The sequence below is a fragment of the Cyprinodon tularosa genome, unplaced genomic scaffold (genome assembly GCF_016077235.1).
Source record: "Cyprinodon tularosa strain WSP-4 unplaced genomic scaffold, ASM1607723v1 ctg1098, whole genome shotgun sequence".
Classification (NCBI taxonomy): Eukaryota; Metazoa; Chordata; class Actinopteri; order Cyprinodontiformes; family Cyprinodontidae; genus Cyprinodon; species Cyprinodon tularosa.
Window position 1 is genome coordinate 84,959 of NW_024037891.1, and position 18,898 is coordinate 103,856.

The 18,898-nt window shown below is 45.1% G+C and overlaps 1 protein-coding gene across 1 annotated transcript; it reads right to left on the minus strand.

The window, feature by feature from the left end:
• Positions 1-113: 113 nt before the first annotated feature.
• mfn2 (mitofusin 2) lies at positions 114-17,149 on the minus strand. Its single transcript, XM_038294288.1, has 18 exons — positions 16,862-17,149; positions 13,224-13,396; positions 10,101-10,236; positions 9,460-9,622; positions 9,249-9,373; positions 9,072-9,180; positions 8,890-8,997; positions 8,612-8,765; positions 8,472-8,539; positions 6,209-6,330; positions 5,797-5,923; positions 5,597-5,701; positions 4,265-4,367; positions 3,802-4,022; positions 1,247-1,402; positions 975-1,171; positions 758-892; positions 114-680 (listed from the first exon to the last, which is right to left on the minus strand). Exons 1-18 carry the CDS (start codon positions 16,882-16,884, stop codon positions 611-613), a joined length of 2,295 nt encoding a protein of 764 aa, XP_038150216.1. The 5' UTR covers positions 16,885-17,149; the 3' UTR covers positions 114-610.
• Between the last annotated feature and the right edge of the window lie 1,749 nt (positions 17,150-18,898).

Sequence of the window (18,898 nt, forward strand, 5' to 3'; positions counted from 1 at the left end):
GGGGGGGGGGGGGGGGGGGGGGGGGGGGGGGGTTGATGATGTATATCAGACAACTGAATAAAATAGAAACTGGAAGAATAAGACCAGATGATTCTGACACTGAAAGAATCAAATAACGAGCAACAGAAATAGTTTATTAGAATTTACAAAAAATAATCATAGTGGCTGAAATTCTGTCTCTTAACTGCTGAAAGGGGAACTGGGACAAAAACAAAAATAATTTACATTTATACAGCAAACAAAACAAATGTACATCAATTAATAAATTAAGATATTAGACACCAGGTGCCACAGGTTTCCTTCACTGGGATCAAACTGGAACCAGTCTGACTGGCCACAGCTGAGGCCAGAGTTCCCAGCAGAACTTGGATTTATTAGTAAAGTGCTTTAAAACGAACGGGATTAGAAATCTACAGGATGGTCTGAGCAGGACAGCCGGACGCTAACGGAGAGGAAGACCAAACCACGCTCTCACATAACCTCCGGCTTCTCCTGAAACTGAACGAGTTCACGTGACTACGGCAGTAAGCAGGACATGCAAACAACACGGATCATCTGCACACAAACAGAACCGCAGCAGCAGGTCGGCCATGTTGCGTCTCCCTCCGGGTCACTTGCTGGGCTGGAGGTACTGCTGGGTGAACATGTTGAGCTCGCTGTCCAACCAGCCCGCCTTGTTCCTGATAGGAGAAGAAGAGCTGAGCTCAGATCTGCATCGGGAGCAAGCGGCCATCTTGCTTTCTGCGGCTGATCTTACCGGAGGAGCTTCGCTTTGCTCTGCAGGGTGTCCAGGAGCTCGATCTTCCTGTTCATGTTGTTCACCTCGTCCTCCAGGTTCTGACGGGTCACGTCTACCTGCTGGCACAGCTGTGCGAAGACGCTGCTCAGCTCCCTGTCAGCGAGATGAAGGATAACGCCTGGGTGAATTTAGCTCGACGGATTCCAGGCGCCGTCGTTCCGATGGTTAAACTCACTGCTGCACTTGGTGGCTACAGTTGGATCCGGTGTAGCTGACGATCAGCTGCAGCTTCTCGCTGGCGTAGTCCACAAACTGCCGCTTGAAGGCCCTCTCCTTGGCCTTGGTTGTCCAGGTGAGCCGCTCGTAGACGTAGAGAAGCCCGTAGAGGCCGAGGGAGAGCGCGATGAGACGCCATCCCACCGCCTTCCAGATCTGCACACAGGAAAAGCCTCAGTGGGGTTGACAGGAACAACCGGAGCGATGAAGACGAGTCTGAGCATCACTCACCACACCGCCCACTACAAGGACTCCCATGGACGTACGGGAGGTAAGGGATGCCAGCCCCGTCACCATGGTGACCATCAGCTCCTCCTGAGTCACTGAGCTCTGTGGGAAAGGAGGCATACTGGTGCTGACTGGAGTTAAGGCCATGGGCCGAGGAACCTGCAGGCAGAGAAAGAAGGGAGGCAGATCAGTGAGACCCCGTCCTGTTTTTGGTCATCAGGAGGATCCTGGTCCTAATCCTAGTCCTGATCCTGGGTGTAATCCTAACTCAGTTTTCAGAGTTCCTTTCTGATTTGGTATTAAATACTGACAGGGTCATCATAGTGGGAGATTTTAACATCCATGCTGACATTGAAGGCGATAGCTTAAGAGCAGCCTTTAATGATAACTTAGCCGCTATTGGCGTTGTTCAAAATGTGAATAGTCCCACGCATTCTCATCTTCATACTTTGGATCTTGTGCTGACATACGGCATAGAATGTAAAGAAATAACAGTATTTCCTCACAACCCTGTCCTCTCTGACCACTTTCTAATAAGGATTACTTTAACTTCTTCCCCAAAAGAAGGTTCAGTTTTAGTAGATCTTTATCAGATAGTGCAGTTATACATTTTAAAGAATCTGCTTCACTTTCTCTCTCCTCTCTCTTTGAAAAATAAACTGATTAGCCAGTCACTTCATTTGGATGGGATTAAACTGATTTCAGATAATAAAGTAAAAAATCTTGGTGTTGTTTTTGATCAGGACCTGTCATTTAAATCCCATATCAAAGAGGTTTCTAGAATTTCCTTCTTTCATCTGAGGAATATTGCAAAAATTAGAAATCTCCTGTCCAGGGGTGATGCTGAGAAACTAGTCCATGCATTTGTTACTTCAAGGCTGGACTATTGTAATTCTTTACTATCAGGAAGTCCACAAACTGTAGTTAAAAGCCTTCAGCTGATCCAAAATGCTGCAGCCAGAGTTCTGATGAAAATGAAAAAGAGAGATCATATCTCTCCTATCCTGGCTTCTCTTCATTGGCTTCCTGTTAAATCCAGAATAGAATTTAAAATCCTCCTTCTCACATATAAAGCCTTAAATGGCCAAGCTCCATCTGATATCAGAGATCTGATTGTTCCTTATGTTCCTAACAGAGCACTTCGCTCTCAATCTGCAGGTTTACTAGTGGTTCCTAGAATTTCTAAAAGTAGAATGGGAGGCAGATCTTTTAGTTATCAGGCTCCTCTCCTGTGGAACCAACTACCAGTTTTAGTCCGTGAGGCAGACACCCTGTCTACTTTTAAGGCTAGGCTTAAAACTTTCCTTTTTGATTAAGCTTCTAGTTAGAGTGGCTCAGTTTATCCTGAGCTATCTCTATAATTCTGCTGCTATAGGCTTAGACTGCTGGAGGACATAGGGACCCCTTTTTCATCATTCTGCTTCATTCTATCTCTATTCTCCCACTCTACAGAATCTGTTAGTTCAATCTCTAACGTTCTGCTCTCTCTGCTTTTTCTCATAGTAGCTTCATCTGGTCTGTTCCTGTTTGGCTGTGACTCCATCCTGGAGAGAAATATCAGCTGTGCTACTGCCATCAACACCTTTGTTTCTAGATGTTGGAGCTTGGCCTGTTTTCCAGTGTAGTCCTGTTTCTCTGACTGTGACTAACAGGATGTGCTCTCTTCATCCTCTGACATGGGAGCTGGCTCGGAGCTCGTCTGCCTGGCTGTGTGTTCCCTGGACGGGGCCGCCTGTGGAGCTGGTTGCCTTTTGTATCTATGCTTCTTTTTCTATGTCTGCTTCTGTCTCCTTGAACCCCAGTCGGCCTCAGCAGAAGGCCGCTCACACCGAGGCTGGTTCTGCTGGAGATACTTCCTGTTTTTCCTCTCCACTGTCGCTACAAGCATGCTTAGTCTGAGGGATTGCTGAAGAGTCAATTAGTTGATGCAATCGGCTGGTTTTCCTTAGATAGAAAACTTTGAACAGGATGATCTGGTGAACTGGAAAGAGCCTTGAGATGACGCAATGTGAAATGGCCCCATAGAAATAAACTGAATTGAATTGAATCCTAGTCCTGATCCTGATCCTAATCCCGATACTTGCCCCGATCCTGGTACTAATCTTGATCCTGATCCATGTCCTAATCCTAATCCCTATCTATATCCCGGTCCTAATCCTGGTCTTGATCCTGGCCCAAATCCTAACCCCTATACATATCCTAAATCCTGATCCTAGTCCTGATCATGGCCCTGATCTTGTTCCTAATCCTAATCACTGCAGCAAAGGTTCAATCAGCTGAACAGCTTAAGGAAACCTCGTCCTGTTTCTGATTGCTGTAACCAAAACTTTATTTTCTACAAACTCTGGTTTAAAAATTTGAGGCCAGAAGAATCCTATGATGATGACGATAATGAGCAGGTATTTATAAATACTTAAGTATTTTCGGATCCTTTGCTGAATATTTGTCCTTGCAATATATATTTGCTTCCAGCAGAGGGAGCCAAACTCAGACTCTATTGTTTCAGTTGTTTCTGTTGACCATGTTCTGCATCCCCCTGATGCCAGAGCAGAGGCTACCTGCTCGCTGTAGCCCATGAGGGCACGCCGCGTGTTCTTGGGGCCCAGGAAGCGGTTGACCAGCATGGTCCATCCCAGGGAGAAGTGGAAGCTGATGTCCTCCTGGAAGTCGCTGCACAGCTTGTCACAGGCCAGGTCATAGGTCAGGCTGAAGTACTGGCGGGGAACTATCTTGTCCACCTGATCTTTGGCAGAGATGGGCAGCAGCGGCTTCAGGCCCTCTGATGGAAACCACAACACCATTAGCTCAAGTTTACATTGATTGGAACAAAAAGAACCCAGGAAGGGTGTCACCAAGCTAACATTAGCCTGGACTGATTCTATAGGCAGAGAGCAAACTCAGAGCTCAGATCTAGATAGATTAGATCTACACTCCATGCAGGAAACATTTCAGGCAATGAAAGGAAGGAAGCATCTCTGAACCATCAGAGCAGTAATATGGCAGCAGGAAGGAAGGTTTTACCCATCATCTCCATCTGGGTGGCCTGCAGGGCGCAGGTGATGGAGCTGGAGCACCTCTCAGACATGGTCTTCCCCAGACCCTCCTCTATGTGGCGATGCAGCTCCTGGAACAGAGAACCACTGCTTTACGCCTGAAAGGAGCCCGTTAGCACAGAACACAGAGTTGCTCCAATAACCAGGACATTTAGCTAACTCAGCTAGCGACCGTGGGATCTTTAAATAGGAGGCGGGCCTATTCTTCCTCCTCTTCACGTCTGAAGGGGAAACCTGGACCAATGTAACACCGGTGTTTAGCTAGAAGGTGCCGACCTGCAGTCCTTCTTCCAGGAAGGTGAATCATGTTTCTGCTGCTGACACGTTTTTCCATAGAGAAAGAACCGGCCTAACCACGCTCCACCTGCCCCCACCTGCCCCCCCCCATCCTCCCCACCTTCTCCAGAAGCACCATAGAGAGCGCTCTGAGCAGCTGTCTCACTGTGTGGTGTGGAGGCTGCAGCGCCTCAGACTGGAAGAAGGTGAGAACAGCAGAGAGGATCGTGGGGGCTCCTCTTCCCTCCATTAAAGACATTTCATCCCAGCGCTGCGTGTTTCCCGAGCCCGTGACATCATCAATGACCCCTCACCCCCCCACCATGGACTGTTCTCCCTGCTGGGAAGAGGCTTCACAGCATTCAATGCAGGACCAGCAGGTTCTGCAGCAGCTTCTTCCCCACCGCCATCACACTGATGAACTGTTGAACTCTAATCCAGACTCTGCATCACAATGATATCATAATTTTTGCTCTACATGGTTGGTTTTATAATCCCTTTAAATAGAAAACAACTCAGTGTTCTCCTGCATTTTGCACCATATTTATTTATGTATTTATTTGGCACTAAACCTTCCATATCAAAGCCTTTTGCTCCATGACTTTAAACTGGTTTCCTTTTCTCCTACAGTGTTTACATCCTGATCACTGCTGCACTTTATAAAAGGAAATGTTAATTTCACTGCTAAGCTGCTCCTTCACGGTTGGAAACCTGAACGCATCAAAAGTTCGTTTTGTAAACAATCTGTGTACAAGAAGACAGTTTGTCAAAGCCTCCAAGTCTAAAGTTTACCTCAGTAAAGAATTTTACTATTGACTTTCATTTAGTCTGAAGTTAGAACTTTGAAAAAGTACATAATATAGAATATATCCTCTCCTTCAACAAATATAAAAGTGTCCTACATTTAAAGGGTCAAAGGTCAAAGTTCACCTTTTCTTCTTCCACAGTTTGAAACAGAAGTCTACCAACCAAGACAGAGCAAACTGTTATAGATGTATGAAGGAACCTTCGAGGTGAAACATACGTTCTTGTAGACCTTGAGGACCACTGGTGACGGGTGGAAGTCCATGTGGAAGTCGTCCACCAGCACATGCAGCCTCCTGATTTCCTCTGCCATGGTGTTGGTTACCTGGACATGAGAGCAGAGTCAGCAAACATCAAACAGCAGGTTTGGTGTTTTTGCGTCATAAGCTGATGGGTGGAGCCTGAGGAGGAGGAGCTCACCTGCCTCTCCACCTCCTCTGTGATCTTCTTGATCTTGGCCTTGCAGTCCATGGTCAGCAGGTCCAGCTGCTTCTCTATAAACTCCAGCCGCTGCTGACGATCCTCCTTTGTCTCCACGCAGTAGAGTCTGAGGAAACAGGAAGCCACACAGTCACGACCCCGTGACCTCCAGTAAGACACAGAAACCATCAGAAGCTTTAGGCGTCCTGCACTGAGGGCATGACCCAACAGAACCACCATGTTGCTCCGGATGTGTTCAAACCTGCTGCTAGAGAAGCTGCTTTAAAATGAACACAGACCTGATATTAAAGACAGGAAGTTAACCGTTTGGTTCTTCTAAAGGAGGCGGAGCTTCTCTGTTGAACCAAACAGCAGAAGATCATCAGTCAGGAACAGCAGGGCCTCCACTCACCTCTGTTCCTGGGCAGCTGTGTGAACCAGGTCCATGATGCGCCGCAGAGCTTCAGAGATCTGCTTAGCTCGGACTGTGTGCTGCTCGAACTTGGTCTTCACCGCAGACTGGGAGATGCATTCCTGGAGACAGCAGACCGATGAGCACATGGCCAAGGAAATCCACAGGAATCAAGCATTAGCAGCTAGCTAAAGTAGAGCGGAACATTAAGCGTTAGCAGCTAGCTAAAGCAGAGCGGAACATTAAGCGTTAGCAGCTAGCTAAAGCAGAGCGGAACATTAAGCGTTAGCAGCTAGCTAAAGCAGAGGGCAACTTTAAGCGTTAGCAGCTAGCTAAAGCAGAGGGCAACATCAAGTGTTAGCAGCTAGCTAATGCAGAGGGGAACATCAAACGTTAGCAGCTAGCTAAAGCAGAGGGGAAACATCAAGCGTTAGCAGCTACCTAAAGCAGAGGGGAAACATCAGGCGTTAGCAGCTAGCTAAAGCAGAGGGGAACATAGCAGCTAGCTAATGCAGAGGGGAAACATCAAACGTTAGCAGCTAGCTAAAGCAGAGGGGAACATAAAGCGTTAGCAGCTAGCTAATGCAGAGGGGAACATCAAGCGTTAGCAGCTAGCTAATGCAGAGCGGAACATCAAGCGATAGCAGCTAGCTAATGCAGAGGGGAAACATCAAGCGTTAGCAGCTAGCTAAAGCAGAGGGGAACATCAAACGTTAGCAGCTAGCTAAAGCAGAGGGGAACATAAAGCGTTAGCAGCTAGCTAATGCAGAGGGGAACATCAAGCGTTAGCAGCTAGCTAATGCAGAGGGGAACATCAAGCGATAGCAGCTAGCTAATGCAGAGGGGAAACATCAAGCGTTAGCAGCTAGCTAAAGCAGAGGGGAACATCAAGCATTAGCAGCTAGCTAAAGCAGAGGGGAAACATCAAGCATTAGCAGCTAGCTAAAGCAGAGTGGAACATCAAGCGTTAGCAGCTAGCTAAAGCAGAGTGGAACATCAAGCGTTCGCAGCTAGCTAAAGCAGAGTGGAACATCAAGCGTTAGCAGCTAGCTAATGCAGAGGATAACATCAAGCGTTAGCAGCTAGCTAAAGCAGAGTGGAACATCAAGCGTTAGCAGTTAGCTAATGCAGAGGGGAACATCAAGCGTTAGCAGCTAGCTAAAGCAGAGGGGAACATAAAGCATTAGCAGCTAGCTAAAGCAGAGGGGAACATAAAGCGTTAGCAGCTAGCTAAAGCAGAGAGGAACATCAAGCGTTAGCAGCTAGCTAAAGCAGAGAGGAACATCAAGCGTTAGTAGCCAGCTAAAGCAGAGTGGAACATCAAGCGTTAGCAGCTAGCTAAAGCAGAGGGCAACGTCAAGCGTTAGCAGCTAGCTAAAGCAGAGGGGAAACATCAAGCATGAGCAGCTAGCTAAAGCAGAGTGGAACATCAAGCGTTAGCAGCTAGCTAATGCAGAGGGGAACATCAAGCGTTAGCAGCTAGCTAAAGCAGAGTGGAACATCAAGCGTTAGCAGCTAGCTAAAGCAGAGGGGAAACATCAAGCATGAGCAGCTAGCTAAAGCAGAGTGGAACATCAAGCGTTAGCAGCTAGCTAATGCAGAGGGGAACATAAAGCATGAGCAGCTAGCTAAAGCAGAGTGGAACATCAAGCGTTAGCAGCTAGCTAATGCAGAGGGGAACATCAAGCGTTAGCAGCTAGCTAATGCAGAGGGGAACATCAAGCGTTAGTAGCCACCTAAAGCAGAGTGGAACATAGAGCGTTAGCAGCTAGCTAATGCAGAGGGGAACATCAAGCGTTAGCAGCTAGCTAAAGCAGAGGGCAACATCAAGCGTTAGCAGCTAACTAATGCAGAGGGGAACATCAAGCGTTAGCAGCTAGCTAAAGCAGAGGGGAACATCAAGCGTTAGCAGCTAGCTAATGCAGAAGGGAACATCAAGCGTTAGCAGCTAGCTAAAGCAGAGGGGAACATCAAGCGTCTGTACTTAAAAGGCAGCTCTGCTACAGACATCTATATGCTTTAGATCTACAGCACAGATATCTGCGTGTTTCTAACCTGTCGTACAAACAGTCAACATTTGTTGAGAGGAAAAGGTGAGAATCTCGTGTTAGTTTGTGAATTAAATCTGGTAAACAGGATGTTGGGGTCCGTCCTTCATCACGGTTTAGTTCAGCATCTTCTTCAGATTCTTATCACGATGAAAACAAGCCTGTAAGCAGATCCTCCTCTGACTGAAATGAAGCTCTACGTTAAAGGATCTTACCTCAAATCGCCTCTCGAAGTTTTGGAACTCAAACATTCTGGCTTGAAATCCTTCAGCTAGAGCTCCACCTGCAGAGAACAGGCCTGAGTTCTGGACTCTCTGGGTTGGATCAGATCAACCTTCAGGTTGGCTCCACCCACCTGATTCCGGCATCCCCTGGGCCTTCTGCACGCGAGCCTGCAGCACTTCTTTGGCCGACACAAAGAAGATGCGGTCACTGGCCTGAGCTCTGTCCACCACCCCCAGCTCCTCCACCAGAAAGTTGGAGCAGCGGTCCATGTGCTGCCGGCGGACCTGTTCCCAGATCAACAGCAGCCGTTAGGAAACAGCAGAGGTGGAGAACTGAGCGTCTAAAGGGACCAGAGTCCCGTGTGGCTCCTTGGAAGCCTTGAAATGCTGAAGCAGAACCTTCACTAACCTCCTCCATATACTCCGGCTCTGAGGCAGACGCATCCCAGCGGTTGTTGAGGATGAAAATATTGGGACTGGAGAGACGCTCGTTGACTTTATGGAAGAAGGACTTCTCCTGCAGACGTGACGGTTGGATCAGCGTTAGCTTCTTTAAATGTTTGAGTCAAGCTCAGATGTTTGGCGTCTCACCGTTTGCATGAGCGTGGATTCAGAGTTTGCTACCAGGACAAACACGTCTGCGTCCAGACAGAACTTATCGATCCAGCTGTCCAGTTCCGTGGTGACATCTATGCCAGGGCTGCAGAAAGCAAAGGTTATCACACAGAACAACGTTTATCTGACCTCCAGAAGCTAAAGCGTTTTTACCTGTCCAACAGCACCAAATCATCTCTGAGCAGAGCACACTTGGCTTTGGGCCACATGACGCAGACCAGGCTGCCGGCGTCCAGGTCCACATCCTGGTGCAGAGCGTGAGCCAGCTGGTTCACCGTCTAATCACAGACATCTCCAGATCAGACTCCACCCACTGACCGACCACAAACACACCGCCGACCCGCCGGGTCGCTCGGTCACCAACCGTAATGCTTTTCCTGTCCTCGGAGCCTTCGGTGAGGAGGAAGCCCTCGCTGCCGTCGGTGCCCTCCACCCTCAGGAAGCAGTTGGTGGTGTGTCCGATGCCAGAGGGCAGGACTTTATCGCACAGCATGGCGTTGATCACAGAACTCTTCCCGTTACTGGTTCTGTGGAGGAGCCCAGACACAGTTAGCAAGGAAAGCATGCTAGCAATACCGCCCACCTTGCTATCCTGAGCTAAAATGCTAATGTTAGCATGCGGGGTATCACCCTGCAGACACGTCAGATGTTGAATCATTTCCAACTACAGAAATGAACAACAGGTCCGAACCCGACGCTGACAGCAGAGCTGAGCCGTTTGTAGAAACTGATAAAAGCGTCAATATTTGTTCAACTGGTCACATGTTTACTGCATTTACACTATAAAATATAATTCAATTCAATTCAGTTTATTTATATAGCGCCAAATTCACAACACATGTCATCTCAAGGCACTTTACAGTTCAACCAGATCATACAGTCAAACATATATTTGATGAAAGCATTTTATAGCGGCTATTTAGAAAAAACATGAAAAGCAGTCAGGTCTCCTTTAAATGTCTGTTATCAGCCATCGAAGCATCAAGTAAAAAACCACCCAGTTACCTTCCAAAGAAGACCACCTTCATGTGCCTCCGGGCCAGAACCTCTCCTATTCCGGCCACCTTGGACAGGTAGCTGCAGACCTCCTGGACCTGCTCCTCGGTGGCCACCGGGTCCAGCTCATCGTTTCTGTAGGTATCTAAACATTGATGGAAACATGACTCAGAGGGAGGAAGGCTCAAAACTAGGCTTGTCCCGATCCGATCCACGTATCGGATCGGATGCCGATATTGGCAAAAAAATGCGTATCGGCAAAGAATGTAAAAATGCCGATCCAGACTGCCGATCCAGTTTTTAAAAAGTCCGGTCCGTATTTTCCAGTTTCGCCGATTGAAACGATCCATTCCACTATTTTGCGCCAGTGTTACCCGAATCCGGTCCGCATTTTCCAGAACACCTTCAACACACCCACAGGTCTTTTTGGGTCTGTCTCCCGGCTTAACCATTAAAACGGGTCAATGGGAAGATAGCGGGGAAATGTCAGCCGTGTGGGATTATTTTATCCTGCACGATGTGTAGATGGAGACTAGGTGTGGAGGAGATTGGGGAGTATAAGGCATTTTTGTGTAATAGTTTACTGTTATTTGCACTGGTTTTTTTTTAAGCTGTGTCTTTTTTCAAGAGTAGAGTCCTGATTCTAAGTTAATAGAATATTTTCCACTCTTGTCTGTTTTGCATTTTTAATAAAACTTACAGTAATACCTGCACCTTTAACTGTTTACGATTTTACTGTTCACTGTGCAATTTCAGATTGCTATTCATAATTTTGTCCAGTTTGTGTTTATCTCTTAATAAACAGGTAAGTTTGTTGTTACCAATCATTGTGTTTTATTTAATCTCACCTAATTCAGCTGGCTAGATGTTATCAAGAGTACTAAAACCCTTTTCAACATGAGTCTTACAACTAAGGCTAAATACTTTAACTTAAACTTAAATACATGCTTGAATAGGCTGGTATCGGCCAGTATCGGTATCGGATCGGAAGTCCAAAAACAATATCGGTATCGGATCGGAAGTGCAAACACCTCGATCGGGACATCTCTACTCAAAACTATAAAAATATCCGAAAAAATATAAACTGAAATGATTCTTACAATTAAAAGAAACATTTACTAAATGACCGATTCTAATATTTTTAATGATCTTTGGGTTAAAGTTTCTGGTTAAAATGTGTTTTTTTTCCTTTACATTCAACTATTTTTTTCCCAGATTCTAATTTTGACTCTGATTGGATGAGGAGGGATGGAGGAACATGTCAGGATGTATTTAAAGAACCAGACATCCAACCATCTGAGCTGATGTGGTACTTGATGGGAACCAGCAGGAGACAGAAGGAGGGAAGAAGACTGTTAGGTTTATTCAATGATGATTATAAAGTAAATGTGTGTGCATATAAAACATTGAGGAAATGAGATGCTTCACTCCGTCTTGTGATTCAATCAGTGGAGCATTCTGTCTTATGACCTGATCAATTGTCTTGTCAGAAGAATGCTCTGTTTTGTAACCCACCCCATGTGTTATGATCTGTTAATAAAAAGGCTCTGCAGAGGAGGTCCGTCAGAGAGGGTTAGTGAGTTGGGCGTAGCTCTCCCTCCTTCTGCAGGAGCTGTTGAAAATCCCTTTCTGTGTGGACTCAGTCCCTCTTTTATGAACCTACATTTTTGAACCTAACAGACGCACAGGAAGACAGGAAGAGGAGGAGGAAGAGGAAACCTGCAAACACTCAGTGGAATATTAGAAACACTTATCCAGTCAGTTTAAGCTAAATGAAGCCCAATGATGCAGCAGCTAAACCAAGGAGGAGGAGCAGCAGGAGGAGGAGGAGCAGCAGGAGGAGGAGGAGCAGCAGCATTGAGAACACAGACGTCGTGTCCTCAGTATTATCCCATTTTTTTATTATTATTATCATATCTTTTTAATTCAGAGAAATGTCAAACTATAGGATGAAAATTGTTCTGACTTGTATTGGTGTAAAGATAAGAATGCATTCTCATTTGTTTGAAAAAAAAATAAAAAATAAAGTCCACAATCACCTTATAAAATCCCGTTATTTTAAAAGCATTCTGTCATATTACTTCGCCAAAGTCAGCCGCCCACAAGATAGAAGAGGCTAACAGTTATTAGTGGTGGAATCTGGAAATGGAGGCAAGATGAAGAAATCTACGCTGAAACAAACTAAACTCAGCTTTGGAAAGCCAACAGGTCAGGTGGGAAAGAAAGAGATGCAGGTGAGTTCATTTCACCTGTTAATGTAGGAGCAGCAGGAGGAGGAGCAGCAGGAGGAGGAGCAGGAGCACGGCTAGGAATAGGATGCTCATCGCAAGCATTTCAACTGGCACTAGGATTTTGTTTTACAGTCGGAGCCAACTTAAAACTATTGATGCACACAGGGCAAAATAATAGAATGAAATAATACCACATTTTTCTTCAGGTAGCCTAGTTGCGTTGCTCATGATGCATTATGAAGAATACAGATTCCTGCTATTTCTGGTTTATTTAAGAGACAATCAAACGGGTCTGATTACCGTTGGGTTGATCAAGTGGACAGCAGAAGAAGAAACTGTTGCTGCACACGAGCATACCTGGCTATAACAATCAAATTGCACGACTGATAATGTGTACACATTTCCACCTTCCATTAGATGTGCTGCAGCGCCCTCTTGTGATATATTATTGCAATTCATTTTATTCATTTAGTGGTCCACTGATGATGGCGACAATAATAAAAGTAGTAATAATAATTCAAATAATAACAGTAACAATGATGTTAATGGTGATGACCTCGGTATTTCAAAAATCCTGGTTACGGCCCTGCCTGTGAGCGGTGCTCCTAAAACCTTCAGCTTTTGGGATTATTTCTATTATTCATGTTTGCAGCTGTTAAACAGGATCATTAGAAGTTCTTCTAACACTTTCTCACCCGCCGCCCCCCACTTGCCCGCCTCCCCGCACTCACCCGCTGCCCTTCCTAGGACCCCTAATCTCCTGCTTTACATTCTGATGGTTTGTTTTACAGTTTAAAGACTTTTTAATATTTTTACTGTTTTCTTTATATACTTCAGGATTCCTCTGCCTTAACCTTCTACACTTTCAGAAGGTTTTTAAAGTGATAGAGACCAAACTCACCTTCTAGAAAGGAGGCACTCTCCTTGATGTAGGTGCCGAGCTGTTCAAATATCCCGTTGATCTTCTTCTTTGCGGTGACAAAGTGCTTCAGTGGCGACACATTGATTTCAGCCATTACTCGCTTCTTCTTCTTGCATGGAAATGGTAAAGGGGCGGCAGATACAGACATGGCACTGCAGAGACAGCAGAGTAAAGGTTGGATTAGTAGAGGAACCACCCTGATGCAGCTAATGATGCTAATGATCGCTCTGCTAACCGCAGCCAGGTTTCTGTCAGCTATAAAGGTTGGATAATTATTCACCCATAAAAAAAGGACAGAAAAAGTTTAGACTAGATAAACCAGAAAGTCAGAAACGCCTGTAAAGAACAGAGCTGCAGAATTCAACCAGTAAAAGATTCCCCTGGAAACAAAGAAAGGTGTTGCACAGGTCCTCTAGAGGCAGATCGTTTCTAATTAACTGACTTTACAAACTCAGGGACACAGTTTGAACAGAGTCCTCATTACCAGCTAACTTTAACTGTTAAAAAAAAGGCCATTTTAACCATTTCTCAGGTTCCAGTTAGAAATAGTCTCCATTTCAGGATGGAGCTAACAAGATAAAGATTTATTCCCCCCCCCCTGAGAGGTAATGTTTTTAGGAGAGTTTGTCTGTCTGTGTTCACAATAAATGAAATTTTTATCAGAGACGGGCCTCCCGCTGAGGAACAATCCATTAAATGTTGGTGATGATCCAGATTATAATCTGAATGCAGGAGTTTTATAAAGGATTATCTGACATTATTTGGCAGAACAAGCAGTTCCTCCCTAAACCAGCAGATGGCAGCAGAGAACACTGACAGCTTCAGTATCAGCCTCAGAACGTCCAACAGGAGTTACACCTCTACCTGCTGATAAGAGGAGGAGGGAGGAGGAGAAGGAAGGAGGAGAATGAAGGAGAAGGAGGAGAAGGAAGGAGGAGAATGCAGGAGGAGAATGAAAGAGGAGGAGGAGAATGAAGGGGGAGAATGAAGGAGATTGAAGGAGGAGAATGAAGGAGAAGAGAGCAGGAGGAGAATGCAGGAGGAGAATGAAAGAGGAGGAGGAGAATGAAGGGGGAGAATGAAGGAGATTGAAGGAGGAGAATGAAGGAGAAGAGAGCAGAAAAAACACCAGAGGCTGCAGAAACACGCTGCACCTTATTCAGAAAGTTAGGAAATGAGGAATGATGCATTTTAAGTTGTTAAAGATCCAGATCATATGGATAATACTAGATCCACATCACATGAATCAACATAGATCCAGATCAGATGGATCAACATAGATCCAGATCAGATGGATCAACATAGATCCAGATCAGATGGATCAACATAGATCCAGATCAGATGGATCAACATAGATCCAGATCAGATGGATCAACATAGATCCAGATCAGATGGATCAACATAGATCCACATCAGATGGATCAACATAGATCCAGATAAGATAGATCAACATAGACCCAGATCAGATGGATCAACATAGATCCAGATCAGATGGATCAGCATAGATCCAGATCAGATGGATCAGCATAGATCCAGATCAGATGGATCAGCATAGATCCAGATCAGATGGATCAGCATAGATCCAGATCAGATGGATCAACACAGATCCAGATCAGATGGATCAACACAGATCCGCATCAGATGGATCAACACAGATCCAGATCAGATGGATCAACACAGATCCAGATCAGATGGATCAACATAGATCCAGATCAGATGGATCAACATAGATCCACATCAGATGGATCAACACAGATCCAGATCAGATGGATCAACACAGATCCACATCAGATGGATCAACATAGATCCACATCAGATGGATCAACATAGATCCACATCAGATGGATCAACATAGATCCAGATCAGATAGATCAACATAGACCCAGATCAGATGGATCAACATAGATCCAGATCAGATGGATCAGCATAGATCCAGATCAGATGGATCAGCATAGATCCAGATCAGATGGATCAGCATAGATCCAGATCAGATGGATCAGCACAGATCCAGATCAGATGGATCAGCATAGATCCAGATCAGATGGATCAACATAGATCCAGATCAGATGGATCAACATAGATCCAGATCAGATGGATCAACATAGATCCAGATCAGATGGATCAACATAGATCCAGATCAGATGGATCAACATAGATCCAGATCAGATGGATCAACATAGATCCAGATCAGATGGATCAACATAGATCCAGATCAGATGGATCAACATAGATCCAGATCAGATAGATCAACATAGATCCAGATCAGATGGATCAGCATAGATCCACATCAGATGGATCAACATAGATCCAGATCAGATGGATCAACATAGATCCAGATCAGATGGATCAACATAGATCCAGATCAGATGGATCAACATAGATCCAGATCAGATGGATCAACATAGATCCAGATCAGATGGATCAACATAGATCCAGATCAGATGGATCAACATAGATCCAGATCAGATGGATCAACATAGATCCAGATCAGATGGATCAACACAGATCCAGATCAGATGGATCAACACAGATCCGCATCAGATGGATCAACACAGATCCAGATCAGATGGATCAACACAGATCCGCATCAGATGGATCAACACAGATCCAGATCAGATGGATCAACACAGATCCAGATCAGATGGATCAACATAGATCCACATCAGATGGATCAACATAGATCCAGATCAGATGGATCAACATAGATCCAGATCAGATGGATCAACATAGATCCAGATCAGATGGATCAACATAGATCCAGATCAGATGGATCAACATAGATCCACATCAGATGGATCAACATAGATCCAGATCAGATGGATCAACATAGATCCAGATCAGATGGATCAACATAGATCCACATCAGATGGATCAACATAGATCCAGATCAGATAGATCAACATAGACCCAGATCAGATGGATCAGCATAGATCCAGATCAGATGGATCAGCATAGATCCAGATCAGATGGATCAGCACAGATCCAGATCAGATGGATCAACATAGATCCACATCAGATGGATCAACACAGATCCAGATCAGATGGATCAACACAGATCCGCATCAGATGGATCAACACAGATCCAGATCAGATGGATCAACACAGATCCAGATCAGATGGATCAACATAGATCCACATCAGATGGATCAACATAGATCCACATCAGATGGATCAACATAGATCCACATCAGATGGATCAACATAGATCCACATCAGATGGATCAACATAGATCCACATCAGATGGATCAACATAGATCCAGATCAGATGGATCAACATAGATCCACATCAGATGGATCAACATAGATCCACATCAGATGGATCAACATAGATCCACATCAGATGGATCAGCACAGATCCAGATCAGATGGATCAACACAGATCCAGATCAGATGGATCAACACAGATCCGCATCAGATGGATCAACACAGATCCGCATCAGATGGATCAACACAGATCCGCATCAGATGGATCAACACAGATCCAGATCAGATGGATCAACACAGATCCAGATCAGATGGATCAGGCTGGTTTTCTGATCTAACAGGCTGGTTGTGAACAGGCTGGTTTTCTGCCAGCCGGTGTAGAGCTGAATATTCCAGATCAAACCTGTCCTACCTGGGGTCGGGCTCTGTGGTCATCAGCGGTCTCCCTGCATCCTGCCTCCGGCCTGAACTCTAAGCAGGTCCGCCAAGGTTAGCGGGGGGCCGTCCGGAGCCTCCGGCAGCGGGACCACTGAGGGGTCACTGAGGGGTCAAAGGTTACCAGGGTCAGCCTGTCAGGGATGCTGGTAGCGGGAAGCAGCAGCTCCTCTCCGGCGAACAGAAAATTCCAGCTTTTCTTCCAAGGAGAAGGATCAGGAGAGGCTGGCGGAGCTCAGCCGGAAGCGGAAGTGACTTCTTCTTCTGCTCCTCGTTCTATTTGAGCCGAAGAAGAGGCGCTACCGCCACCATCTGGTGAGGAGCATTAGTTCAATGGCTGCCATCAGTTATTAGCATGTGTTGCCTAGCAACGCATACATTACGCCACAGGTTCCTTTACTGCTAACCTCACTGCAGCAGAAATTAGCTGATTGTTTTCCTCACCTAGCGTCACTTTTTATACATTTAACAGGATTCTGTGAACTTTATGAGTCAAGGAGCTCTTTTCCCACCGAAGCTTCAAGATCAGTTTGATCAAAATCCAAAATAAAAATATTGAGATCGAGGAAATTAAAAACTAAGATTTTCTATTTTAGAAGAAAAAACTGTACCATAAAATTTTGCAAAGAAAAATGCTTTTCAGGATGAGTCAAGCTGAGTGGGAGGCCATAATGATGACAGCTGATCATCTAAAAACATAGAGAACGTAGTCAAAGCTGGAAATTACTTTTAAAAGTTGTGATGTTTTCTCTGCAGATGTAGGATTGCTTTTCTCACTGACGAAAAAGTTAAAATGATTTCTTATTGTAGAGAAAAGACCAAAGATCTCCATCTGGTTCTGGAGCTGCAGACCTAAACTATGTGATCAATATCTGCACCATGCCACCAGGAAGGAGGAAATTGTGAAATCTGTGGTTCAGACAGTTGGAAGGTGAAAGCTTGTTTTTCAGCACTTCCTGACAGCTTAGACTGGATTGTTTTTTGTTGTACTTTATTTTTTATTTTTTAACAACACATGTATGCTGATGAAGATTCTCAGTCATCCAGGTCATAGTCACTCCGTAAAAGTTTAAAAACAATCCACCGGACTTGGTTTCCAAGGTTTGAAGACGTTTCGCAGCGAAACGTCTTCAAACCTTGGAAACCAAGTCCGGTGGATTGTTTGGGGTCCCTTTGGGCATCTGGGGCTTTGGGTTCCCCGACGCAGGCGTCGGCTCTGGGGAGGGGTGCGTCTATGACTCTTCACAACCACTATTGAGCATCTTTCCTTTGGATAAACTTTACATGCAGTGCACAAGTGCACTCTCACAAACAACTACAGGTGCTTGGTTTCCGGTACTCAGAGATTGACTTTCATACAGAAAGCTCATATTCTTATCCTCAGGTAACACAGAGTACATGTCAGATTAAATAATACTAATTAATACTTCAGCGATAGTACCTAGGTGTTACTTTATTGTATGTATATCTTGTACCATGTTCATGGTTGTGCTGTTCTTTTTCCATCTCTTTGCAGGTGATGAAGCAGACTGAAGATGTTTTATCGTTATCTCCCTTTTATCTCCCTTCTTTCATCTTTTCACCTTTTTTTCTGTTTTTCTTTCCTGTTCTACTTACATTGCAGCGTTGATATAACCTGTAAAACTCTCTGCCTAATTATAATAAAGCTATTTATAATCATAAATCAAGCGGAACACTATGGCGATAGCCCTACTACTCCACTTGTGAAAGCAAAATCTGATGGGCCCTTTTTGGCATCAAGACAATTATTGTTATTGCCAAATTGCCAGACAAATCAGCAACATACCTGCGACACATTGCTGTGGGAGGATAACCAGGCCTTAAACATACAGTGGCATTTGCATTAGCATAGAGAGCGCCTTAGCTCCAGATAGGAACCTCATGAGCTCCCTATGCTAAAGGAACAATGATAGCATCATCCTGCTTCCTTTTCCTACCTCCTTCCTAACTGCCTGCACTATTCGGACAGGACTGATCATGGCGATGGCTTACG

What these genes read in the sequence shown, in the direction of transcription:
- mfn2 (XM_038294288.1), bottom strand. Translation starts at nt 16,884, where the DNA reads ATGACCACAGAGCCCGACCCCAG. An exon ending in AGGACAGGAAAAGCATTACG is followed by an intron (nt 9,374 to 9,459) that starts GTTGGTGACCGA and finishes GTCTGTGATTAG; the next exon opens with ACGGTGAACCAGCTGGCTCA. An exon ending in CCAGGGGATGCCGGAATCAG is followed by an intron (nt 8,540 to 8,611) that starts GTGGGTGGAGCC and finishes TGTTCTCTGCAG; the next exon opens with GTGGAGCTCTAGCTGAAGGA.